The sequence below is a fragment of the Natrix helvetica genome (genome assembly GCF_964273705.1).
Source record: "Natrix helvetica genome assembly, chromosome: 5".
Taxonomy (NCBI): Eukaryota; Metazoa; Chordata; class Lepidosauria; order Squamata; family Natricidae; genus Natrix; species Natrix helvetica.
In genome coordinates, this window is record NC_138551.1 from 96,822,917 (window position 1) to 96,850,598 (window position 27,682).

General features: G+C 39.7%; 1 protein-coding gene across 3 annotated transcripts in view; it reads right to left on the minus strand.

Annotated features, from left to right (window-relative positions):
- Positions 1 to 27,682, minus strand: part of JMJD1C (jumonji domain containing 1C) — a 112,864-nt gene that overhangs the window by 14,979 nt on the left and 70,203 nt on the right. For 2 of the 3 annotated variants that reach the window (XM_081956197.1, XM_081956195.1), the window contains exons 4-16: positions 23,883 to 23,988; positions 18,329 to 18,453; positions 16,932 to 17,075; positions 16,647 to 16,833; positions 14,908 to 16,568; positions 13,079 to 13,251; positions 10,409 to 12,576; positions 8,615 to 8,816; positions 5,995 to 6,209; positions 4,510 to 4,662; positions 4,266 to 4,355; positions 481 to 608; positions 67 to 280 (exon numbers count right to left, since the gene is read on the minus strand). In XM_081956197.1, coding sequence (XP_081812323.1) covers positions 67 to 280; positions 481 to 608; positions 4,266 to 4,355; positions 4,510 to 4,662; positions 5,995 to 6,209; positions 8,615 to 8,816; positions 10,409 to 12,576; positions 13,079 to 13,251; positions 14,908 to 16,568; positions 16,647 to 16,833; positions 16,932 to 17,075; positions 18,329 to 18,453; positions 23,883 to 23,889 — 5,467 coding nt within the window. In that variant the 5' untranslated portion in view covers positions 23,890 to 23,988. Of the gene's footprint in view, positions 1 to 66; positions 281 to 480; positions 609 to 4,265; positions 4,356 to 4,509; positions 4,663 to 5,994; positions 6,210 to 8,614; positions 8,817 to 10,408; positions 12,577 to 13,078; positions 13,252 to 14,907; positions 16,569 to 16,646; positions 16,834 to 16,931; positions 17,076 to 18,328; positions 18,454 to 20,254; positions 20,273 to 23,882; positions 23,989 to 27,682 lie in introns of those variants that run through there. The other variant, XM_081956196.1, reaches the window with a different exon arrangement.

Genomic DNA, 27,682 nt, shown 5'->3' on the forward strand with positions numbered 1-27,682 from the left:
TTGGCTGAATTCTAGCATGTCAAATAAAGATACGTTGCTTTCTAATTAACTTATGTCATTATTTACCTTTTTTTTCTTCTCTAGCCTTTTGCTCTGCTAGATCTGCCAACCAATGCAGTGGGGATTGTGACTCGGGAGGATTTAACTTGCTCTCCGAATTTATGTCACTTCCTGGGCTTGCGCTGCCATTTGCTTCCGATTTTTGAGATGGCTTTTGTTGTTGTAACTCAGGTGTGCACAGAGAAATTTTATTACTGTGATTGAGGACATTCTGTAAAATCTGTAGAGCATAATAATTTCATCAAATGGTTTGCATTTTTAAAAAAAGGTTTTTTATGATATTAATATAGCTGAAGAGATGATAAGCAAAATATGTCTAAAATATATTATACTGTAGTATTTAACAACAATGTATATGTAATTATGCCACATAATATGAAAATATTAGTATTTCACTTGACCACTATATTATGGCCTTACCTGAGATACGCCATTCACTGGGGGAAACCTGCCAATTTGTAAATTCTGTTTGCTGCCACACTGGCAATGGGGTTTAATCTCATGTTTCTCTCTAAGAGTATGTAATGTTTCAACAAGTTCCGTTAAAACTGTAAGATATGGAAAAAATAATTGTTAGATACAATAGTCTCAATCTTTTATGTACATATGTGTATAAATTTATACATGTATATGTACTGTACGTGTCCATAGTCTTGAGCTAATAATCTGATGTTATATGTACCTTCATACAATAAAGAAAATAAAGTTGAAAGTTTCCAAAACAGTTTTACCATTAGCCATATTTGTTTAAAGAGTTATGTTCAACATAACCATGTCACAGACTAACAGGATATGAGCCTCAATGGCTTCTACAGTATGCAATCAGATATCACATTTGAATAACCTGAACAATAGATCATGTGAGGTACCTTCAGGGAGAAGGATATAAAAGTGCAGAATATATGAACTGACAAAAAACAATTGCACTGCTATTCCATGCTTTTGTTGTATTTATTTCCCTAGATCTAGTTTTTGGCAACAAAGAAAATAGCTGTCTATTTTACATAACAAAAACAATTGCTATTAATATCAAATGCTTAAGTAAATAAATAAGCCTCTAAAATATAATAAATGACGTTAAATGCATTAAAATGGCATTAAATAACCACCAGAAAATCAAAGCCAGGCAGCATATAAACAAAAATAGTTAAAAGTAAGATGACCTTGAATATTTGATTTACATCCCAGAAGATTAGAATGATAAAAGTGATTTACCTTTACATATGTGTAAAGATTGTTGGCTATTTGTGGCTCTCTGAATTTGGTTATGTTCTTGCACCCTCAGTTGGAGGGAGAGCAGGTTTTGCTGGCATGGGAAGCTTATTACATATAGACAGAGAGCAAATACCATTTTTCTATTATAATTGGTGGTGGAATCTTCTCATAGGATACCACAGCCAATTGCACTCTGATTCAGGTGACCTGAAGCAGGGATGGGTTCCGGCTGCTGCTACTGCCAGTTTGCTCAGGGCTTGATGCGTGCTATGTGTGCATGTGCAGTACTAAAACACAATTTTGGGGCCTATGGCACCGCCGAGAGAACCAGTTCAGGAACACGGCAGGCCAAGTTACTACCTACTCACCCGAACTGGTCCGAACCAGTAGGAACCCACCTCTGACCTGAGGGGACAGATAAACCCCCAAGTGGCCTCAACAGCTCTGAGAGGGAGTGCTAAGGAAATACAATCCTTCCATTCCCCTCCCACCATCCTATCAGAACCTATCCTTCCATCCCCCTTCACCACCCAGTCTCAACTGTTCCGTACCCATCCTTCCATCTCCCCACCATCACAACTGATGAAGCTTCTTGGATGAGAAACAAAACATTTTCTTCTTCCTCAAAGGAAAAAACGGTCCAGTGGCCTTTTAAAAAAGCACCTTTGAAACCACTATAAACTTGATGAGAATCTCCACAGACATCAAGAGGGAAAAGATCTAGCCCACAGGCTTTGCTGTGTGATATCCCCTAGGTCTTGGTGCTGTCCCCGTTCTTATTTAACATCTGTATTAAACCGTTGGGTGAGGCATCAGTATCGCAAATGTCTTCTGGTCTGACCAAGTTATGCACTGGAGGTTTTGTTTGAAAGCTGTGGGAATCTATATTTTAGAGTAGGGTTTTAAGACTCCCTGCATCCCAGGATTTGCTTTCTCTAGTCCTGGATGGGGTTGCATTGTCCCAACAGAATAGATGGGTTCTCCTGTTTGAAGAATAGGCGGCAGCCATGGATATGAAGGCTTTCATACAATTTCATCTTGTGTGCCAGCTCTGTCCTTTCCTGAATTGGGAAGCTTTGGTCATGATCACTCATATCTTATCACATGCATATTACCACAAAGCACTCTAGATGGGACTGTCCCTAAGGAGCACCTGGACTTATAGTGTTGGAGTGGACCAGAGCAGTCTAGATGTACTTGGGTTAGAATTTTTTCTTCACTACAGTTCAAAGTTATGATGGCACTGAAAAAACTGGATTAACAACTATTACTTTCCCACGGTCATATGATCAAAATGTGAGTGCTTGGTGACCGGCCCTCATTTATGACTGTTGTGTAGTTATATTGTCATGTTCTCCTGCTCTGCACACACTATCTCTGCTTCAATTCCACCCAACCACCTATCTCCCCTCCAACTGAAGACAGCAAAAGATAGAGAAGGAACATAGGTTTGAATTGGTTGATTGGAAATCTTCCTGAGTGTTTCAGATATTCCTGCAACATATGGAATGACAATGTTGCTAGGTTTGTCATGCTCTTCTTTGTCTGTAATAGAGGAACTCATGTTGGGTCTTTTTTTTGGATTTGATGAAGGCCCAAGTTAGGATAACTTGGTTATCCTTTAGTTCTTTCTCTTGTCCCTCTTTACTGGTGGGGAAACTTTCAGCCCAGTGGTATTTGCTCCAATTTTATGCTCAATCAATGCAACATACATGTATACTTTAAACCCAAGAATACACTACAGCAGAAGCTTGTCCATCCTAAGGATAAAACACCCAGATACAAACTGAGCAATATGATATGTGCAATACAATGCATATATGGGCAAACAATCAATTCATAAATGCATGGCACAACATAGGAGATCAAACCCATCTGGACAAGTTTCAATGGTCCATCTGCATTTGAAAAACAAAGGTCCCTCTTTGGAAGACAGCAAAGTCCACGTTTTGACAGAGAGAACTGCTAGTTCGAAAGAGGGGTAAAAGAATCCACCTATGTTAGAACTGATCACCCCTCCCTCAAAAAAGGAGGAGGAATAAGACTCCACCTATCTCTGGTGTACAATGCAGCCCTTTCAGCGATTCCAAGATGATTCCACAATTAAACAAAAATAAGCAAAGAAACCAACCACCCTTCTAATCTTACTGCTATTTAAATGAATTACAATATACTCAATATTGAAAGCCGTTCAATGTGCTTACGAACCTATGCAGCATGAACACAACATCTCTTCCAAATTGCCTAAGTGTGCAGATGGGTATGAATAGTCATTTTGATCTGCTAACTAAAGATGTGGCTGCTTTAATACTTTAAGGATGAGTGCTTCTAATTCATTTTATAGTAATAGTCTCCATTAGGTCTGATTTACAGAAGAATAATTCCTCTAGTTCCTATAATAGAATAGGTAAAGGTAAAGGTTCCCCTCGCACATATGTGTTAATCATTCCTGACTCTAGGGGGCGGTGCCCATCTCCGTTTCAAAGCCGAAGAGCCAGTGGTGTCCAAAGGCACCTCCGTGGTCATGTGATCGACATGACTAAACACAGAAGGCGCACAGAACACTGTTACTTTGTCACCAAAAGTGATTTTTCTACTTGCATTTTTACACTGCTAGGTTGGCAGAAGCTGAGACAAGTAATGGGAGCTCACTCAGTTATGTGGTGCTAGGATTCGAACAGCTGACCTTTCTGATCGACAAGCTCAGCATCTTAGCCACTGAGTCACCGCGTCTTTCACTCTTAATAGAATAGTTGCTCTAATAAAAGTATTTCAGGGATCAGTAAAAAGCATTTGTTTGATTCCCAGTTCACACATACTGTGAATTGGCTTCCAGATTAAAGGAGAGCTTACTAGAATTAAGAGTTGTCTTGTTATTTATGAATTTGCTATATAAATTCTGAGTGATACATAAACTAAAAAAAAAATCAGTAACTCTTCTATATTTTTACCAACATAAGGAAACAAAGCGCATTTCCTTGTGATCTTACCTGATCCAGGAATAATTTGAGTTGGCATTAAATGTTTATGATCATGTGGTTGTCCTTTCACACATTTCATCCATGCGTATAGTTCTTTATCTGTGAAAAATTTGAAAGAAATATCCTGAAGTAAACGAAATTGGCTTACCAGAAGAAAAGTGGAATCACACAAATGGGAGTTCTAGTATGCGTGTGAATAGAGGTGAATGAAAAAGTGAAATGTTGAAATATATCTTTACAAAAGTGCACTGACCTCTAGAACTCTTCCTTTCCTTAGCCTTATAGCAATCTAGACACACCACAAATCCACATTTCTGGCAGACCCAGTGGATATTAAACAGGGTGGCCTCACAGGCATCACACATTTCACGAACTCCCCTGACTGCCCTCTTCCAAGCAATTTTGGCTGAAATACAGAGAAAACACCATACCAAGTACTGAAGTTTCAAAACAAACAACTGTACACCAAAACAAGAAACGAAAATGCAGCCAAGAAAACCAATCATTCTTTCCTTTTAAGCAATTTTTAAAAAGCCTCTGGCAAATGCAATCACTTTTTGAATTGTCCTAACATAATTGCTATCTGAGACATTCTCATTTGAAACTCTGTCTACAACATTGCTGGGTATCAAAGATTATTTCTAGATTTTACAGTAAATGAAACCAGATATAAAGCTGTGTTTATTTTAGGGGAAATCTTTTTCACCCATGTAAACTCAGTAGGTGAGGCAGATCGGTTCACACAAAATATTTCCTATATAGTTTATGGTAATTTCTATAATTATCCTGAATAAAATAAAACTATTCTCTTGCAAAACAGGTTCTAATCAAAAGGTAAATATTTAAATGAAGACTTTGGTTCTCTAACTTTATATATCTAAAATATCAAAATAAATATAAGGAAGCTATTAAAATGTTTCATTACATTCTTGATCACCATGTTATTTTTTTATTTTAAAAACTTAAGATTATTGTACCAAACACAGGATTGCTGCAGTATTGCCCTTCCGGTAGTATCAGGTAATATTAATTTTGTCTTCTTACTCTAGGTTTTTAGGCTGATATGGCTTAATTATGACTTAAATTATACATATAATTTAAGAGAGCGCTGGTGGCGCATTGGTTAGAATGCAGTATTGCATGTTAATTCTGCTGATTGCTGGCAGTTCGATTCTCACCGGCTCAAGATTGCCTCAGCCTTCCATCCTTCTGAGGTTGGTAAAATGAGGACTCAGATTGTTGTGGGCAATATGCTGACTTTGTAAGCAACTTAGAGAGGGCTGTAAAGCACTGTGAAGTGGTATATAAGTCTAAGTGCTACTGCAATTTCTATAAACCATTTTTTTAAAAAATGCATCTCTCCCTCCATCTCATCCATCATAATTTCGAGTATTCCAATGTACTTTGTTTTTTGTAATTCAATTCCCTTCAGATATATATGCTTATGAGGAAAACTCAACTATCAGTGTGAAATAAAACCATACATCTTCACAAATTCATCACATAGTATTGACATTTTTTTGTAAAAGACCAATAAAACTTTTTAATATGAGAATATGGATTAATTAAATTGCACAAACATGTATTGCAAGATTTGGCTCAGTATTTACGTACAACTACACATTGCACTCACCAGTACACTAAAGAGGAAGACATAAAATCTGGAATAGCTGAAACCAAATAGATTAAGATATGAAAAGAGCTATTCTATTGCATAATATAAACTGAATAACCTTACCATCCTTTTTGACCCAGGACATAGCTGTTTTCTCAGATGTCACTAGCTGACAAAATTTGTCACCTATATGTTCTAAGATGTATTTGCAAGTTTCTAAATCCATTTCATCATCTTCATAACTTTCATGTGTCCATAAATTCATAGCTTCATCATCATACTGATCAGGAGAAGAAAAACCATCAATCCGAACCACTCCATTTTTGCTAAAGGAAAGTCTAAGAAACAAAATGAAGTTATTCAGAAACACTTTAATTTTATTAAGATACTAGATAAACTGTGATTTCAGAGATATTTCCTTGCAAGATTCCTCAATGCTTTCAACAATGGCAGAGCTTTAAATTCAGGGAGATATTCAGAGATGGATCTGTCTCAAAATTTTAACTACATAGCACAGTCAAACATCAGGGCTTGTCCACACTGATCAGAAGAAACGCTTCATGGTGTTTTCTATTATGTTATAAAAAGTTTTATGGTAATTTTTATATCATAAAATGTTTCATAAAATTTGCCTAATTTAAAATTCCATGGGAGTCATGGGTCCCAGATTTTGGACCCATTCTGCAAGTTAGCCGATTTGAGGTACATCTTGGTTCAAAAATGGTTGTCCAATGATTGACCATTAAGCTTTATGGGAATGAGGATTTTAGTAGTGTATATATATATATATATTAATGGGTGTCCGTTCTAATCATCCAATATTCTATGTAATGCAAAAGACAATATAAGAATATGAGGTTATATTACGTGCTTTATTAAAATAAATAAAGGATTTGCTGATAGAAACTTAGGGGAAGAAGTTTGAATAATCTGCAAATTTTCAGCATTTAAATTTAACAACTTAATTCTCAAAAAGTTGAAATTATTGAAAAGCTTGACTTGGCTATAGAAATATTTTTTTCTATATTAATATGAAATAGTTTCCCAAATCCTTGGAATACAAATCTGTCATTTTGCTTTATTTTATTTATTTCGTCAAGCATGAATTAGATAACAGATATAAGTATAGACATGATTATGTAGAAATGAAATGAATACATATACAAGGGAATATTAGTACAGGGACGGTAGGCACGCTGATGCGCTTACGCACGCCCCTGAATGGGGTGAGGTTGACAGTAGACAATCTAAGGTTAAAGTTTTGGGGGTTTGGGGAAGAAACCACAGTGTAAGGTAGTGCATTCCAGGCATTGACCACTCTGTTACTGAAGTTGTATTTTCTGCAATCAAGTTTGGAGCAATTTACCATAAGTTTCTTTCTCTTGTGTGCTGGTGTGTTTTTGTGGTCAAGCTGTCAAGTATTCATTGACAGGTAGGGGATTGTAGCAGATAATTTTATGTGCTATGCTTAGGTCGGATTGAAGGTGGCAAAGTTCTAAGTTGTCTAAGCCCAATATTTCAAGTCTAGTGACGTAGAGTATTCTGTTGCCAGCAGAGGAGTGGAGGACTCTTCTTGTGAAATATCTCTGGACCTGTCGATTGTATTAATGTCTGATATGCAGTGTGGGTTCCAGACAGATGAGCTGTCTTTAAGACAGCTAGTCTAGCAAAAGTTTTGTATGCCATAGTTTGCAGTTCAATATACTGGAGAAGAAGCTTCGCAACATTAGGTTAATGACTATTACAAATAATGACAATGACTCCAAAGACAGGTTAGACAAGCAATATGGTATATTGGTTAAAGTACTGGAGTAAGAGTAGGGAAACCCAGGTTTTAGTTTCTCCTTTAGGCAAGGAAGGTAGTCAGACTAGGATTAGTCACTCCTTCTCACCCCAAACTAGTGTGTGGCTTTGAGAACTCTGAGAAAATGGAACCTCTTGATGCAACAATGCATTCACAGCTTTGCCATACAATCTGAAGTGACTACGGTACACAGTGAGACCACATCTGTGTGACAAACACAGCAATATCTGTGCAGAGAAGGGGCAACAAAGTTGGTGAGGTGCTTGGAAGCTGACTCTTAAGAAAGCCTAAAAGAATTAGGTGTCCTTAGCTTAAAGAAGGTCAAGCAATCTTTCAAGACTTGAGGGCTGTCATAGGGAACAGGGTGTGGATTTTGTCTCCAAATCATCCAAGGATAAAACAGAAGACAAAAAACCAGGGGCTAGAGGTTTGAAGGTTTAAATTCAAGAGGAGGAATTTCCTGACCATGAGAACTATTAAAGTTTTAATATTAAAGTAATATTTCCAAACCTAAAAAACCTCTCCTACAAAATAAATCAAAAGTTAATATCCTGTTCAACTCCATGAGCTTCTTTTTCTTTTTTCTCCCTCCACTTTATTTTGGGAGGGGGTGGTACATTGTCTTTTAAACCAGGGGTCTCCAACAATGGGGAAATTCAATTTTTTTAAACTACCAGTTCTGTGGGCATGACAGGGGGAAGATACTGCAAAATCTCCATTCCCACCCCACTCCAGGGGAAGGATATTGCAAAATCCCCATTCCAGGGGAAGGATACTGCAAAATCTCCATTCCTACCCCACTTCAGGGGAAAGGTTAGGGTTAGGGACAAGCAACATTCCAAAAATGGACAATTCTTAATTTTAAACAACTTTTTAGACTGCGAATTTTCTTATAAGGTAGCTCCTAGGAAAATGTGGCCATTCGGAAATACAACTTACCGGCGAAAGTAATAGAATCTACAGAATACTGGTGAATGAGTCGATTCTTCACTTTTCTTGCTTCTGATCAGTCTACATTCTCTGCATTTTTGCAAATTGGGTCCTATTTCATAGCAAGAATCATCCTGCAAGAAGGATTCTCCAGTTTGTTTCAGCTTCTTTACTTTACGCCAGTCCTTTAATACTGAACGAGGGATGCCAGCTGCAGGAAAAAAGTATTTTTTTAAAAGTTACTGTAGCCCAGCGATGGCGAACCTTTTTTGGCTCGCATGCCATAAGTGGGGGGAGCACAGGGGGGTAGTGTGTGGGCGTGCCACACCCATTATGCAATACGTGACCCCCCCAGTGCGCATGCATGCACTACAGGCGCTCCCCCCCCATTTTTTGCATGCTTTTTTGCCCTCCCCAGGCTCCAAAGGCTTTATAGGAGCCTGGGGAAGGCGAAAACAGCTCCCCCCCTCGGCCCTCCTCGGAAGCCCTCTGGAGGCTTCAGGGACCTTCAGGATGCTTCCCTGAAGCTTCCGGAGCAGTCAAAACGAACCTCAGAGCAAACCACCAGTGACTTTCGGTTTGCTCGGAGGGTCATTTTGAGCACTCCGAAGGCTTGAGGGACCTTCAGGATGCTTCCCTGAAGCCTCCGGAGCAGTCAAAACGACCCTCCGAGCAAACCGGAAGTCCATTCCTGAACTTCCAGTTTGCCCATAGGGCCGGTTTTTTGTGCTCCGGAGGCTTCAGGGAAGCTCATGAAGCCTCCGGAGGGCCTCCGGGGGAGGCTCTTTTCGCCCTCCCCAGGCTCCTATAAAGGCTCTGGCCAGCTGACAGGGCAGCGCCTCGTGTGCCCTGACAAAAGGCTCCGCGTGCCACCTGTGGCACATGTGCCATAGGTTCGCCATCACTGCTGTAGCCAATACCCAAGCAGATCACGAATGGCAAGTAAACCTGATTCCATCAAAACCTAATTTAGCAAAACAATTTTAGTTTTCTATTTTTGTTGGCTTGCTCCATAATTTATGAAACAGTTAAAAATAATTCAGCTCATTATGTTAAATAGTAAAAGCTAAATAACGGCAAATATATATTTCCCATAATTCTGCCTCTGTATCGCATGCAGCAAAAAGTTACAGGTAGTCCTTGGGTTATGACCATTCCTTCAGTGACTGTTCAAAGTTATGACAGCATTGACTGAGGAGGATTAAGATGGGTGCTTGGAGTTAATAGTTGCCATGATTACGATTTCCAATGTTTCCTGCTGGCTTATGATGAGCAGTGATAGTGGGAAAGCAGTGATAGTGGGAAAGCAGGAAGCCAGAAGCTGAGATCACATGAGATTCTCACTTAACAATGGCAATTGAGACTGCTGGAATTGCTGCTTCTAAATTATGCAGTCATGGGATAATTTGTAGCCAAAACAACATTATTTCTTATGGGAGCCAAGGACGCCCCTACCAGGTATTTGGAGAGCGGGAGTCAAAGGCAGCTGAAGGAGGACTATGACCTGATTGGACCATGTGATGTGTGACCTAGGGGCAAGAACTTTGGGTTTGGATTTGGGTGGGGAAAAACCTGGGTCCTTCAGAGTGGGGTTTTCATCAGCTGTGCCAATATGGTATTCCTAATCAATTCTTACTTTGAGGAAACTCCAGGCCTCAAAGTTTTGATTTCGTTAGGTCTGTTACTCGGAACCTTGACATTCTGTTGGTATCTCAATACAGAATTTGGGATGTGTTTGTTTGAAAGGATGGAAGACATCACCCTGGACCATTTCCCCCAACTTGTATGCAAGTAGGTACTTACTGTTATTGTTGCCACTCTGTAACTTCAATTTGTTTTTTTCTTTGGCACCCCTGCTGAGAAGTCCATTGGGTTTTACATCTTCCTCTAGGTCTCCTTTTTTCTTTTGCAGATCATTCTGTTTCTTCTTGTACGTGGGCTTCGGCTGCCGCTTTGTCCTTTGCTCGGACTTGCTCTCACTCTCATCAGAATCTCCACTTTCAGAGCCAGATTCATACGTTCTTTTTGTTTTTCTCCTTGCAGGTTTCTCCTCTTTCGCAAGCTTTTCCCCGGCCAATTTGTTGTCGACGTTGTTTTGCAGATCGTTGGATGTAGATGCAATTAAGTTAACAGTACAGGGCTTAATCATTTCTGAGACAGAGTTTTCTGAGCTCTCTTTTTTATTGGTGATTTTGTCTTCTTCCGAATGCCTCGTGAGCCAAGCTTTTTTCAATTTGGTGTGATAGTTTGCTTGACTCGTCTGGGAAATTTGCCCACCACTTGGAGCATTTCCTTTGCTGATTGTACTTGAGTTGACAGCACTATCTACAGAAACGGAGGCTGGATATATTAGGTTTTTCACAGTATGCAATTCAGTATCATTGGTACTGTTAATTTTAAACTGAGCTGCAGCCAATGCTGCCTTGTGCTTTTTCAAGTGAACGAAGTCTGATGGGCCAGAGAATCCAGTGCTCACCTGAAGGCTACTTTCTGTTTTGCTGCAAGCCACTGCAACAGAAGCTGTTGAGCTGACACTACATTCCTCTGTGTGTGCCACATCTTTATTTATGGGCTTAGAGGCAGCACTGTCTACTGGCGTACAGGGTAACCCTGCCTTTGGCAGACAATCTGTCACTTGTGAACTGCCTGTACCTGGTATATCAGAAGTAGTCGCAGACGTGATGACATCCGTTATGGTACTGCATAACACAGTTGTGGTTTGTACCACCGAACTGGGAACACTGCCCTGGGAAGCAGCTGGAAAATTCTTTTCATAGCAGGCATGGATCACATCTGAATTTATTTTGGACACAATTGCTCTCCCGCTCTCTTTGGCTTCCACTGATTTAAGGCAAACTGTTTGATTGATTCCTTTTAATCTTTCAGTAACTTGCACTTTGGGAGCTGACTGCACAACTGACACCGTATCATACTTTGAACTTGAAGGTGGGCGTACAATGACAGAAGCTGTGGCAGAAGATGATTTCCCAGGAGTTCTTTCTAGGTGCCACTCTATTTTTTCATTATTTGGACAACTGTTATTTTTCCATAGAGCTGAAAGTTTCTGATCTGTGACGCTCTTGTAACTACTCTGTGTTTCCTTTGGCTCGGGTACTAAAGTTGGTGGCTTCTGTAACTCATGGACTTTGTTACCTGTATTAACTGGCTGCACTGGAGTTAAGGTTGGAGGAGAAAGACTACTGTAACTTCCTTCTTTTCTCTCCAGGTTGGGATGGACAGGTGGATGAAACACAGGTGCTCTGTGTAAAGCAGGCATTGTTCGGAGTGAGCCAGAGGATGAAATTGTTAACTGAGTAGGGCTTCCGTTGTTACTTCTAAAATAATTTACTGAATGGGATGTCATTTGCTGTGAAAGCTGATCTGTTCCCTTGCCCACTGAGCTTTCCGTTTCTGGCTGGTGCTTAATCAAAGGCGGAGGTTTTGAAAGGGATGACGTGAAAGAAGTGAGTGACTGAGTAGCAGCAGCTGTTGTTGTTGATGGACAAGTATTCTGTTTATCAGCACACGTGCTTGCAATTTCCTTTGGCAAGTACGTTCGTGGCGGTTCGTTCACCACACTATTAGACAAGGTGGTGAAGTAATTGCTCTGTGGCAAGCTCTGTGGGACTGAATGCTTCATTTTATAGAGCTCTGAATCTTTCTCAGGTTTTCCTCCGTGACTTTTGGGACTAGAGGATGATAAAGGCATTATTCTGGAGTAAGACTCCTTTTCATTTTCATGGGCCTTCATTTTAGCCGTGAAAGGGGCAACCTCAATGCTTTCCTGCAGTATTCGTCTGTGTTCTTCTTTATACTTGCTCAGTCTCTCCCCTGCCTCTTGAAATGATCTTTGCAGAGGATCCACAAATTGTCTTTGTAAGTGGCCTTCTTTTGCAACCTGTGATCTGTTCTGTTCTAGCTCCGGTTTTGCTGAATGTAGAGATTCAAAAATTCCCTTCCTCTCCAATTCACTGTATAGAACAAAATAAATAAACACACTGCATTATTTTAGTTTCAGATTAACAAACGGCAGCAAATAATTTGTCCTTATGTAGTACTACTGTTTCCCTAAAAATAAGACAGTGTCTTATTTTCTTTTGACTCCCGAAGTAAGCACTTGGCCTTATTTTTGGAGAGGTTTTATTATTTTTGAGGTGCAGGAGGCAGTGAGCGTGGCCACCTCATGGCTGCTGCTGTGTTGCAATATTTTCAGGGAGAGCTTATTTTTGGAAGGAGGGCTTATTTTAGTGCATATGCTCAAAAGCCTGATTTGGCTTATTATCCGGGGAGGTCTTATTTTCGGGGAAACAGGGTAACAATTTCCTCATTTATCTTAAGATGTTTTATGGTAATGCACAAGCACAAACACAATCGGTTTTGAAACAAAACCCAAGACTGCTATTTCTATAGCCTTATCCCCCCCCCCCCCCGAATCACCTCTCGATTGATGGACCCAAAAAAATGCACACTTACTTTTTATGGCGATCCACAATGCCTTTTGACAAGGGAGGACTCGAGTGGGATGTCAATTTGAGTGGCCGATGTGGCTCAGCACTAGACGGTCTTACAGGAATATGACTCAGCAATCCAAGACCCTCAGACGAGGTCACAGGGGTGGGCTGGTGTAACCAAGGACTAGGAGTATTCTGGAAAAACAATCATAGAATTATCAGCAGAATTTAATTATTTCCTAGGGATGTTGCACGGTAGACAATGGTTGAGTAAAAAAGAATATAATTATGATCTAGAATGTCATATTAATAATACACATGCGCATACACGGAGTGAGCAATATACTTAAAATGAAGGGCGACATCTTGAACTCCAAACAGAAAACACATCGTGGAAGAAAAAATGGTTCAATTTCCTTTAAATTTACTACGTTCCAACACTTACCTTCCCTTTTTGAATGCTGCTCTTTCAAGTTTTCTTACATAATATAAAGAGAAGTAAAACATAAAGCAGTTTAAGTAGCAACAGAATCTTCAGCTGATGGGGCCGGTCACTTCCTCGCAACCCAATCTACCTCCCAGGACAAGTGTTATTGTGGAGAAAACTAGGAGGAAGTAGCATCATGAATGTCACTTTGAACTCCCCTTCAAAAGACAGGATATGCATTTAATAACAAAGTCAAACTCTTTTAAATCTAGTGTTCTTTCTTGGGTTGTAGGACAGCTGCAGAAGGCAGCCATGTGGTCCTAGGAAAAGGTACGGCTACTTTGAATAGCTGTGAACATCTGCTACATTCATTTCTCCATGCAGCAAGATACACCTTTTCTGTCTTCAAATCTGAGGGGCAGCACAAACCTAATTTCTACTTCCTGGTGAAAGACATGCTTCTTATCTATGATGTGCTTCTTATCTGCCCTGACATTATTTCTAAAGTTTGTTTGAGAAAGCAGGCTGATCCCCACATCTTATTAGTTTTAACTGAAACCAATATAAAGAACTTAGCAGGATTTCAAATTCTGTGATGGAAGTGATGGCTGTTGTGTATTCGGATATCTCTTTAAACTAGAGAAAAGCTGACAATGGTGATTTAAGAGCCGTTTTGGCCAAGGTTGACATGGTGGTATAGCTGCTTACAGTAACCAAAGCAATTGAACATGTTGACAAATATGCCTACTCTTTCTGTAGAAACCATTTAATGTATTTTTTTAAAAAAATGATTATTAATTATTAGAATTATTTTAAAAATGGAATTGAGTTTTCCCGAAAACAAGACCATCTCCGGATAATAAGCCCAATCAGGCTTTTGAGTGCATGTGCTATAGTAAGCCATCCCCCCCAAAATAAGCCCTTCCTGAAAATATTGCAACCCAGCAGCAGCCCTGAGGTGGCTCACTGCCTCCTGCACCTGAAAAATAATAAGACCTTCCCTAAAATAAGGTCAAGTGATTATTTCGGGGATCAAAAGAAAATAAGACCCTGTCTTATTTTGGGGGAAACACTGTAACTTTGGTAAGTTTTTAAATAGCATGAACATTTTCTAATTTACAGTCTTCTTTTCCTTTTTAAAAGCAAATTTAAAATCTAATTCAGAAACTACTGTACCTCTTTACATCAACAGCACATCATTCTATTAACATATACAAACAATAAGGTTGGATAATAGATGTAATTGTCTATTTCCCTAAACAAAAACCTGAACAATTATTTAAATTTACCAGTTAGGCAAGTTACGCCCACCCCCTTCCACTTGAAGAAAGTTTGGCTAGATAAAACACTATATTCCAAAGACCCACCACCCCCATATATTATTTCTCCCATATATTGTTATTTGGGGGACCGTTAAGACTTACTCTTCTCAAAGTAGTCTCGGTATTAACTGGAGTTTCCGAATGGACCCATTTAGACGATGGTATCCCAAGTCCTGTATAAGCATGTGCTCCATTTGGATACTGCCAAATGATCGGGTAAAGTCCTAAATGATTATATGAAGTAGATGGGTGAGTTTGCCCCAGAAGGTGTGGCGACTGATGCTGTAGCAGCTGTTGCTGATGTGCTAATGCTAAATGACTTAAACTGCTGGCGTGAGCAGTTTCTAGTCGGGGATGGCCTCCCAGCAGAGAGGCTGTAGGCACTCCTGGTAACACGGCAGGGAGCAGATGCTGATGGTGGAGAGAGTGATGAGATGCACTGCTAAGAGGATGAGTGTTCATAGCAGACAAGGGAGCTGGATTTGAGGATTCGGCTAATAAATGGGGTGGGCCTGTTAATGCAGAGTGATGAGTGCTTGGATTTAAAGAAGTTCTGTGGGAAGTGGAATGAGGTGGGTAATTGTGCTGATGTAAATATGGTGTCATGTGATTAGTTCCCGTTTCTTGACCAAGAAGAATGGGATCTCTGTAAATTGTGAAATGTTCCTTTTTGTCAACAGAAAGAGGGTTTTTAGTCACTTCTAACGGAGTAACTCTAGGTGGAATTGGATGGAAGATAGACCTGGGCAAATCAGGCTCAGTTTTAACTGCTGTCTTTGTGACTCCAATTACATGGCTGTTAAGGTAATTAACCTTGGATTTCACAGTGTCAGGCGACTGGGCAGGCTTATATTTAATTTCTGGCGAGGCGTTTGGCTTGATTTTAGAATTTTCAACTTGTGGGCTGGTTTTTGACTTCAGAGCATCAGAGATGGCTGTTTGTTTGCGAACTCTGCCGTCTTCTGCTAGAGATATTACAGTTAAAGAAGGTGCAGAACCACAGCGAATGGTTTCAGAATTTAAATGTTCATTTGCCGATATATTTTTCCCAACGTTTGATGGCATCAGTTCCATTTTATTGACATTATTAATCCAGTTCTCAATAGTTTCCGATTTTTTTACTTCCAGAATGCTGGAATTTGTAAACGGGTGTTTAGAATCACTGATGAGAGTGGCTGTTTCCTGACCAGTTTGTATAAAACTACTTGATAAGTTTTCCTGAGTCTGGTTAACCGAACTGGTTTCAGTATTTGTGTCAATGTAACTTTTTGGTGTGGGACAATTGGTTGCAAATTGTTCATCGGGTAGGCGCTCTCTGGGATGCTTGTTTTCTATTCTGCACTCTTGAATGCAGCTGTCATTTTCACTATGATCATAGGCTGTTGGCAGTTCAGCTCGGTGGAGTGAAATTTCTTGAAATTCCAAATCAGCTGACTCTGGTCTTTCCATTTGTTGTTTTTTATCTTCCTGTAGCTCATGCCAGGGAGACTGGTTGCCTATAAGGTTCTTGTCTTCTACCATGTCACTCTGGGATTTTCCTTCCTTCCCATTTATCTTTACAATGTTTTTGCTTTTCAATTCAGTATCTGAATTTTGCTCTGAGGAAGAACCGGTCAATCTTTTGTTTGAGTTTTCAGAGTCACTACTCTCTGAGCTGTCTGAAGTATTGTCTGTGCGCTGTCTCTTCGCACTCATTTTTTTTTCATCTTCTTCTGGTTTTCTTCTTTTAGACATAAATGGTTTATTTTTATTTTTGGAATTTTCTGCAAAGGAAATAAAATACCCTTAATATTGTTTGTGAAAGAAAAATTCTCACTATCCTTATAAAATTATTTTTTTACCTCCATGGCTTATACAGTCGTATTTTTCTTCTTTTGTCTTCTCTTCCTCTGGCATGCTACTATCGGAACCTTTCCTTTTATTTGGACGAGCATTTCGTTGTAATTGCTGTAAATTTTGTTTTGGTGCTGCATTTTGGGAATTCATTGCTGGCCTCGGGCTATTTGCTTGAGCTCGGGTATAGTGGCCCTAAAACAGATACGTATGGTTTACACATTTACAAATAAATAGTAAAAGACATATAGGCATAAAAATGACAACGTAATTTAAAAATCAAATATATCTACGTGAGCTGTGTTGCTGTTCTGACTGGAACGAGACCTGCGTCGTGACGTAATGCCTATGTTTTCACCTTTCAGCAAAGAATGAACAACGTCATCTAGAAAGGTCATCTGAACCATAGATGGATCGACATTTTGTGGCTCTAATACCTGTTTTATTAGAGGAAAAATGTAATCATTTTCTATTTATTTCTTCTATAAAAAGATCAATTGGAAATGCAAATTCAATTTCAAAGGGCAGTTTTAAAGGAGTTAAATTTATAAAAATGGCATCTTTTCTTTTAAATCTATCCGGCATCTGTCAAGATTTCACCCCTTATTCTAAATGAGAAATTCTTGCACAGGCCAAGAATTCCATTGCTAAGCATTGTGGTTGCCACCACCTCACTTAGCACACGAAGGTTCTGGCAGTTAAATGAGGACTTCATGAAATCCCAGCTTCCTGCTGGCTTTCCTATTAACTTTGCTTTGAAAAGCCACCAGGGAATGTCAGAAATCTCAAATCACGCGACTAAGGCTTGCTGCAACATCATAATCGAACTGGGCAACATCCAGATTGCAATTACATGACTGAGGAAATGGTGCAATGGCTGGAACTCCAAGAAATTGAAAAAAGGATAAAGACATTTCTCATAGATACAGAACATCTCTCAATTTTTGAACAGTCAAAACCTTGACTTCTTTGAGTAAAGGTGAACAATCTTTCATATTACATTGATGGAAAGCCAGCTCAAAAGCAAAAATACCCAAATTCAATAATTTTCCATTATGGAAAATCCAGGGTAGCCTTGTCTTTGTATCACAATATTTTTGCTTAGTCACATGATTGATTGATTTATAATTCTTTATATAATTATTAATCCCAAAATTTTGGCATATGCTTTAAAATATTATTTGACTCTTTAAGCCATTTTACTCTTGCCAAATTATACTAGCAAGTGTACAGCTATTAAATCAGTATCATATGGAAAAATATTCCCCCAATAATGTTGAATTCAGTATAAACTGCCAACCAATCCTTTTAAACCAATCCTTTTAAACATTCTCTGAATCATGGTGACAAAACTTTTGTTGGCTTTTTTAAAATATTCTACTTCTTCATTTATGCTCTGAAAATATCAAGGATTACTATACTAATTCTTCAATTGGCTTTTGTTCCAAGAATTGTTTATATTTAATCAGGACACATTTAATAGAACTCCAGATTTTATTACCAATTAAAAGATTTACATTTTAAAATTAAAATAGTCTTGTATTAATTTTCATCTTAAGCTATTAAACATTCTTTTAAAAACAGAGTACCTACAAAATCGATCTAAAGCCAATTATGTCACACACTCATATTTAGTTTCAGGGCTGATGCACTTTTAAAGAACAATTTCAGTAGAGAAAAAAATAATTACCTGATCATTCATAACAATCATAGTGCGAGTGAACAGATCATGATGAGTAATTATACCAGTGAACCACTGGGTGGCAGAGTCCTGTCTATATACTCTCACCCTATAGCCGTTTAAAGAATAAGGACCTTCAAAAAATGGAAATAACATTTGAGGATTATTGAAATAATATTTCAACACACTTTAATTTTAGAAGTGCATGCAGTAGAGGTTAAATTATATTATAAAAACAATCCCAAATAATGAAAAGTCAATGTCCATCATGCTTTTTAAAGGCTACCATTTATTTTTAAATTCAGTGCTGATAGTTCCTGATATTGATAAAATATGGCAGATATACGTATAAAGTGCTAGGTTTCCGGGTGGATGAGGAATATAAATCTTTGCAAGCCATGATTCCAGTGGGTGTGGGAAATACACTCATATGTTAAGTACAAGATGCTGAATAGAAAAGCAACCCTAATTTTATGAACAGAAGCTGTCCAACATACTGTATGTTACTAAAAACATATGCCTTTCATATAGAAAGAATTTAGTCCCTGAAGTCTGGGTTTATACAGCTGCCAAGATTCCCCCCAAAATCGACTGCACAATTATTATTTTTACCTTCAGCGGTCTGTTTCTTTCCACTCTAAATGTGCTGTTAAGAATATTACACTCATAAATTTAAATATATAACTTGTAAGTTATGTATTAGCTCAAATATGTCAGATGAAGCAACATTTTACTTTAAGAAGTCAATTTAAAATTTATGCATGAATAAACCACACTTTTTAAAGTTATATATTCTTTTGTATCAACTGTCCTTCTAACAGTATTATCCTTATTTACTGTAAGTGGATTCATTAAACTGCTTTCTTGTGCCACACTATTCATAATTATTATTTTTTAAATTCCATCTTCAGGTTATTTTAGTATTTTTACATCTATCTAGGGTACCACCAATTTTAGCAATGGCTAATGAAGGAGTAGTGTATAAGTGTGGGACTATCATATTTTGTCAGTGTGTAATCACTTACCTCAAAGTTTTTATCCAAGGAATGAAACAGCTACTTGTTTCTTAACACATTTTTAATTTATTAAGGTTTACTTTAATGTAATAACTTTACGGAAGTTTTTTGAATTAATCTATCCAGATTCAGAAAAGTAATAAACACTTTAGAAGCTGTTACAATCAAATACAACTCATATCATAAATATTTATTTATATCCAACATAACTACATCAGAGTTTGCTCAAGGTACTGAATATTACTAAATTGTTCTTTATATAACTGTTTGCAATATGATCTTACACAGGCAGAGAAATGAATTAGTCTAGAGTAATACTTTAGGGATTTTTTTCCAGATTCTTTTCCCCATTAGGTAGTACTTCTGCAGACTATCCAACGGATGGCCTTCAGACTACGCTGATATTCTATATGCCTAGGGATTATGTGGTACAATGTATTATGTTTAAAGTATTAGTAGTATCAGCATGGGGAAGAGTTGAAAAACAGAGCAATCTCAAAATCAGTAGGTCCAAACCATTATCATGTCACATTTCTTACTGTAAAAGCTTCCTTCAAGTCAAGCTTGACTTCTGACATTCCATGGACACTTCTTTTTAATTTTTTTGGAAGGAGTTTGCTATTGTCTTCTGGTTTTCCTCCCTCCCCCCAACTTCTTAATATAGATCATGGCCTTGGTAGTTTATAGTACTCTAAGTGGGCCTGACACTGCTTAATATCTGAGCCCAAAAAAATGATCAGCTAGGGGCTGCCAAGGGCCTTGATACATACATATTTCATTTCCAGCCAAAGTTATTACAGAAAATGATATCTGGAAGATCCCAGAAAACAAGCCAAAATAGAAAAGGGATAGCTTATCAGCAAATAGAAAACAACATATGCTAAAGGCACAATGCAAAAAAGTCAAGATTCCACATTACCTTAGATTACCAGACTCAGTGGGGAGAGGGGGTGTCCATTACTCCTGAACGTCTGTTAAATTACAAATTATGTCATTTGTGGTAATGTATATAATCTGGGTTAATTATGTCATTACACAAATGACCTGACATTACAAATGATGTAAAATTAACTGCCAGGTCAGGAGTTTTTGGAATGTAATAAATTTATTTATTATCTTGGTAAACGGGGACAGAAATCTGGTTTGTTGCCTCTGAAGTTCATTAAATCAGGACCTTAAATTGAGGACTCACTGTTATTATAACAGTGTTTAAGCATTGCTTTCCTGAAATTAAGCGGCTGGAGAACGAAGGCAAAAGTTCTAAATAAATTAATGTGTGATACAGAGATTGCACACGTTAATTAGCAACACTTCTTTAAAGTTGTAGTTTTGAATTTCAAGTAAACATTTATTGCATGCAGATTCAGCCTAAACACTTTCTCCTTATTGATCTTCCCTGCATAAATTATAAGTAATGTTTCTTTTGTTTCTGTGGGCTACCTTGTCAGTTTCCGCTCCTATGTTTCTTCTCAATTTTTAAAAATCCAGTTATAAAAAACAAAGAACAAAAGGAAAGGAAATAGGTAAGGAAGGATTCCAGTCTCCTAGGGGAACAGCAAATGACAGTGGGAAATGCACCAAGGGAAAATTTAAGGAGAAATTAATTTCCAAACTAGGATCAAAAGAATGGATAAGGTGAATCTGCAGAAAGATTTCGTTTCAAAGAGATGGGAATCCTGAAAAGCTTTAAGATTGCACTGCAATTGCATTTTCTTCCAAATATCACCACCACAAATTTGAAAGAAATTTTGTAATTTGAATGTTATTTTTAAAATGGTTTAAATTTTCATTCTGACTATAAAAATCAAAGAATGATTTCTAAAAATATGTATGATCTCTGTTGTAATTCCTTATACGTTATCAGTGTCATAAGCTATATTATAGAAAGCCAAGTATATAATGAAGTTATTACTTAAATTAGCTCATGAATATGGAAGTCAACGCACCATGTTCTGAAACCACTGAAATAGTGGGTTAGAAAGGTTAATGGTTTGATAATAGCATGCTGCCTACTCAACCAATTGCAATCCCCAGAATTCCCTACTGTTGAGACTGCAAGTGTCTCCAAGTGTTATAGCCATCATGGCCTTGACTATGTTGCCAATATTACACAAGTAGAGCTCTCGGTACCAACGTTGACAGAATGTTTTTGTCACTCTTTGTTGGGTTTTGATGTACCTTCTTTCTTTTACCTTTGTTATTGTCTTTTTGGCAAAATTTGTTCTTGAGCTGTTCTCTATCTTATATCGACTGGCAGGGAAATTTGGACTTAAAACAATAATTAACAAAATGTTATCTTCTTTGGGGGGTTTAAATAACAGGAGGAAAATAGAAAAAAACCTAAGGAATTGCTGGAGCTCTCTATGGTGCCTACTGCCTCGTCATTATCCAGCTTCTGCTCCCAACAGAATAACATATGGGATTTAAAAAAAAACAAAACCCACCCAAACATATTGTTGGCCAAAATAGGAAATGGTTTTGGCTACTAAGGGAAGGTATATTTGCTCCTATCTCAATTGTTCTGGTTTCAATGACTGAACACAGATATTGTAATGGCAAACTGAAATTATTATTTTTTTAACCACAGATACTAAATCCTGATATTTTTTAATCAGGCTGTGCAATATTTCAGATTCAGAAGTGCTTTGGAACATACAGGACATCAAACATAGCATCCGTCTTCTACACATTAAAGCTACTGCATCTGGTTCTACGTTAATGTGCGTGTGGGAGGCTTTCAGTGTGGCTGTGCAACCATGAAACAACGGTACAATCCTGAATCTATTTTAATGAGTTGCAGACAGGTGCTGAGTTCATATTTAAAAGCAACTCTTGAAGATTCAATCAAATCTGAAATATTGCACAACTCTACTAGCCTATGTGTTCATAATTCTATTTAAGATTAGACTTTTAAATGAGGATACTACATCTGATCCATGAAGGTTCATATTCTTTAGTAAAGAAATAAATACACTAAAAAAGCATTCCTTAAGTATACATTTTGCAAGGCCATTTGACAGCTGCAGATTGTCTGGTCGGGATATACAAAGTGTTTGATTCAAACGGTTGTGACCTTAAATCATCCTACTTTGAGCTCACTGCAATCTGCTTACTTCTTACTGCCAGCATTTTAGAAGCAGACTTCAAAATAGACCTACTTCAGGCAGAAAGCACTTCTGAAATGCACATGGAATAAGAGTTTCAAACTGAAAAGAGAGTATTTTGAGCCTGAAACAGATGAATTTTCCCTCCTTTAATGTATGTCCCAAACTTTAAGGATTTGTTTTCTGTTGCATTCTCCTATATTACACAGCAAAACCATGAATGCGGCATAGGGCGATAAAGGGTCTGAGCAAGCTTCTCACAGAGCCTGAGATTGTTTAGGGATGAGAGAGGGTAACTGGCCCCAAATCACCCAGATGGCTTTGTCACCTTGGGAGGATTAGAACATGGATCTGACTGCCCCACATCCAGGGGTAAAATGTTACTGGTTCGGACCAGTTCGCCCAAACCGGTAGTAAAAAAAAAATTCTGCAACCGATTCGGGTGAACTAGTATTTCTGACGATCAGCTGTGACCCGTGATTTATATGAGCTAAAAAGCAGGATTTCCTACTTTCTAGCTAATCTAAATCGTGTGGCACAGCGGATCCCCCCCCCGCTATTCTACTTACCTTTGCAGGCACCGCCCACCCACCTTGATGTCATCATGTCTGTTTTTGATGCTCTGAATATGTGTGGAAGGTCCTGTGCATGTGTGGAGGTGGCATGTGCGAGCGAAGCGATCACGCTTGCATTTGCGAACTGGTAATGAAGATAAGTAGATTTCACCCCTGTCCACATCCACCACCTTAACCTTTAGAATTTACTGGTTCTCAATGTTTTTTTTTAATGTGTGCACCTTTCTCTCTTTTATTTAAAATAGCACAAACTTAGTAACTTAAAAAAACAAACTACTGCTAATAATGCATACAGGTAGGCCTTGACTTACAACAGTACATTTAGTGACCGTTCAAAGTTACAATGGCACTGAAAAATGTGACTTATGACCATTTTTCACAGTTACGACCTTTACAGCATCCCCATGATCATGTGATCAAAATTCAGATTCGTTTAACTGTGGCATGAAAGGTCATAAAATGGGGCAAAACTCACTTAACAAATGTTTCACTTAACAACAGAAATTTTGGGCCCTATTGTAGTTGGAAGTCAAGGACTACTTATATTCAGTTTTCCTTAACCATATCAACTTTCAACTCTAAAATATTTTTTGAAATAATTTTTAAAATAGTATTACTTAGTAAAATGGTCTCATTAATCAAATGGAGTGGGATCCTTTAAGAGCCACCTGACCATTTGAAAATACTATATATTTGGATGGGAAGTAACAACTAATAGAAATGACAAACCACTAAATCTGGTCACCATATAAGAAATCATCAATTCAGTAGTATGCAATACTGTAACATTACTTTATAAAAAAATAAAACATAATTCACTATGAGTGTTTATCTAATCAAATGTCAAACATATATTTCTCAAAATTACCTTGCATAAAAATCTCCTGCACTTTTTGTTCCTTCACCCAGATTTTTACTTCCTCTTGAAGCTGTGGATTATCCCTGAGAACTGGGTTTAAGCTGTCTATATCATCCTAAAGAAAACAGAGAAACACTATGTTATGCCTAGTAAACATTTATTATTCAATTATTTGATGCAAATACTGTAACCTGAAAAAAATCAGACAGATGACAGAAAATGGGGCGTTGGTTCTTACCTGATACGCCCCTTCTCGAGGCAGGTGGAGACAGCGGTCATGTATGGGTTAACTCAGTCAGTAACCAATAGAACTGAGTCTACCAAAGTGATGTCATCGTCTCAGGAGTGTCCTCCCGCTTTTGTGACGGAGATGAGTAGACTGCTGTGCGTTAGTCGACTGCTTTCAATCCTCCGATACTCCAGCCTAGCTCCCAGAACTCCCTCCGCGAACTAGACCAGGAACCAAAGGGTGGGGATGACCGCTGTTTTCACCTGCCTCGAGAAGGGGCGTATCAGGTAAGAACCAACACCCTATTCTCCAACGTTGGTGGAGACAGCGGTCATGCATGGGACGTACCAAAGCTGGTTGTGGCCCCGGGTGGGAATGAGACTGGGCTAGGAGCTTGAAGAGGGAAGAACCTATTGAAGAACCCGCTGTCTGAATGCCACATCCACCAACGCGTATCTATCCAGTTTATAATGGCGGATAAAGGAAGAAGGGGTCGCCCAGGTGGCCGCCTTGCAGACCTCTTCCACTGAGGCTGATGTAGTCGCGCTGCGTGTGGAATGCGCTGTGATGTTGGAGGCGTGAGGTGATGCACCAGGTAAGCTCTAGTTATGGTTGACCGGATCCAGCGCCCAATTATAGATGGAGAAGCCTTTAGACCCTTGTTTGTGGGATGGAAAGACACAAAGATTGCTTCGTGCATCTAAAGATGGCCATCTTGGCAATATAGATCTTAAGAGCATGTCTTACGTCTAACCTGTGCCATTTGCGTTGGAGACTGTGAGAGGGATTAGGGCAAAAGTTAGGTAAAGTGTGTTCTAGAGACAGATGAAAAGCCGAATTGACCTTTGGACAAAGGTGGGTTCAAGTTGAAGGACCACGTGGTCTGAGTGAAAGGTACACAAATCGGAACAGATGGAAAGGGCCACCAGATTTGAGACCCGTCGTGCAGACGTGATGGCCACCAGAAAGGTTGTTTTCAATGTGAGGTGATGCAGGGAGGCCGACCTGAGAGGCTCGAAGGGTGGTCCAGTGAGAAAGTCAAGGACTTTGGTTAGATCCCATGACGGGAAGTGGTGAATGACAGGAAGTGCACTAGACGAGAGGTGGGAACAAGGTGGCTTTTCTTCTTATTGATGGAGAATCCCACCTCCTGAAGCACCTGCAAGGTTGTCCTGGAGATCCTGAAGGGCCTGGTTGTGTGACATGGACAACAGGAGAATGTCGTCCAGGTAGCAAAAAATCCGAATGGGTCTGGCACTAAGTGGGCTGCTACGACTGATAGGAGCTTGGTGAAGACCCTTGGAGCTCATGATAGCCTGAAGAGGAGGGCTCGATACTGAAAGTGACAGCCCACATAGACAAAGCGGAGGAACTGTCTGTGTCGTTTGTGAATGGGTATGTGGAGGTAAGCCTCCATGAGGTCCACTGATGTGAGGAGATCGTGTTTGCGCACACTCTCTAGGATCGACAGGAGAGAGTGCATTTTGAATCTCCTGTACCTGATGAATCGATTTAGGAATTTGAGATCGAGGATTGCTCTCCAGCGTCCCGAATACTTTGGCACGATAAAAAGATGAGAGTGGAACCCCTGTCCCACCTGGCCTGGAGGCACAGGTTGAATGGCCCAAATGAGGAGCAGATGATGGATGGCCTGCTCTACTAGGAGCCTCTTTTGAGGGTCCCTGGATATGGGGCATGGGACAAAGTGGTTCGGAAGGCTGGAGCACAAGTCCAAGAGAAGGCCGAATCTGATTGTGGACCTGACCCATGAGGTGATGTTGTCCCTGTCACTGTGTTAATTGGTTTGCTAGCTGTGTTGAGATTTATTGTGCACGTCACAGTTCTTATCTGCAACAATGTTTTACTGTGTACGGCAAACATTCTTTCTTAACTTTCACTTCTGATCTTCTGTTCGCCTGCCGAGAGAGGCAGGCACATAGCTTTGCCAAGATGTAATTAATTCAGTTAGCAAGTTTGTATTTTATTTTCTTTTATATTAAAGTGTTTTTATTAGATCATGCTTCGGGTTTATTTTTTGCTTATTCAGAAGTATACTGCCAGGAAAAGCCACGATCCATCATCATTAATTACAAAGGTTTAAATTATATTCCTTGACAGTCCCAATGATCCGTGAAGGTCGACAGACGTCCCCCTATGGGGAGATCCTCCAGGCAGTCACTTCTGCCTCTTGTAGGAGCGGTTGTTATTATCCCTGAATGACTCTCTAGGCTGGAATCTCTGGTTGTTTCTGCCTGACCTGTTGGAAAAGGAGGGAACCTGTCTGGTGGGAGCCTGATGTTGCAGACGGGAGCTGGAGGAACTCCCGTCCTGACCCCGAAAGGGCTGCCTGCAATAAAAGAATTGACTGTGACCCTCTTGTTTCTTAGTGGCCAACTGCAAGACCTTCTGCTTATCCTTGGACTCTACCAATAGAGGATCTAATGGGGGGCCAAAGAGAAGGGAGGAAGAATAGGGAGAGGAGGCTAGCCTCCACTTGGCATGGGCTTCCGCCTGCCACTGCTTTAGCGAAAGCAGGCAACGGGTGGAGATGGAGGATGCTATGGCCTTGGACGCAAAACAGGCTGCGTCCAAGGAGGCATGTGCAGTGTATTCTAGGGCCGCCTTTATTTTGTTAATATCCTTGTGAGCCCTAGAATCCCTGGCCGGGAGCCTCACTTGAAGTTGCCCTAGCCATAAGAGAGCAGAGTGACTAAAGAACGAAGCAGATGTACCCGCCTAATGGCCCAAGCCGAGGCCTGGTGACTCTTGACCAGAGTTTGTTCTATTCTCTTGACTTCGGGGTGAAGAGCCTTCCCAGGAGCTGCTGAGGCTGTGTTAGGAGAAGAAAGGCCAATTATAGGTAAGTCGATAGAAGGTACCTCTAAAGCTTTGGTGAGTTCTGGTCCCACGTTATACAGGCGCTGGTCCAAGGTATTGGGGAGGGGGACCTGTACCTGGTGATGCCCATTGGTTCTGGACCACGTCTATGAAGAGTCCGCTTCCATTCCTTGAGGTGCTTTAGGGGAAGGGATGCCCTTGGCCTTAAATAGGAAAGAGCGAAATACAGCAGGTTTGAACAAACCGACAAATACCCTCATCTTCCGAGAGATCTGAATCTCTTGCCGGATGTTCCTCTTCTACAAAAACCGAAGGGTGACTGGATGCCAGATGAGTAAGAGTGGCGGCGGGGAGGAAGGGAAATTTCCTCCTGGTAGAGGGGCTCCTTCATTCGGAGTGATGTTCCTGCCACCCTCAGATTCATCCCCACTGCAGGCGCGATCGCCTGAGCCCCTGGCATCCTCAGGTTGAATGATGGATGCAGCAGGAGAGAGATCATCCTCTGAATCAGAGGATAGGTCATGAGGAGGGCTAGGCTGAGTAGGCTTCTGGACCTGAAATAGATGGGATTCAGTGTGGTTGGTCTTGGCCTTGCTGGGAGGAACCTGGGTGGCACTGTCCTTTTCCTGTGGCTTGGCTGCACCCCTATGGGACTGCCTGGGGGCCTTAGGAGAGGGCTTAGTGGGGGAGGCTTCTGGGGCAGGCCTGCATTTGTGGGTCCCAGAAGAAGGGTCTCGTTGGT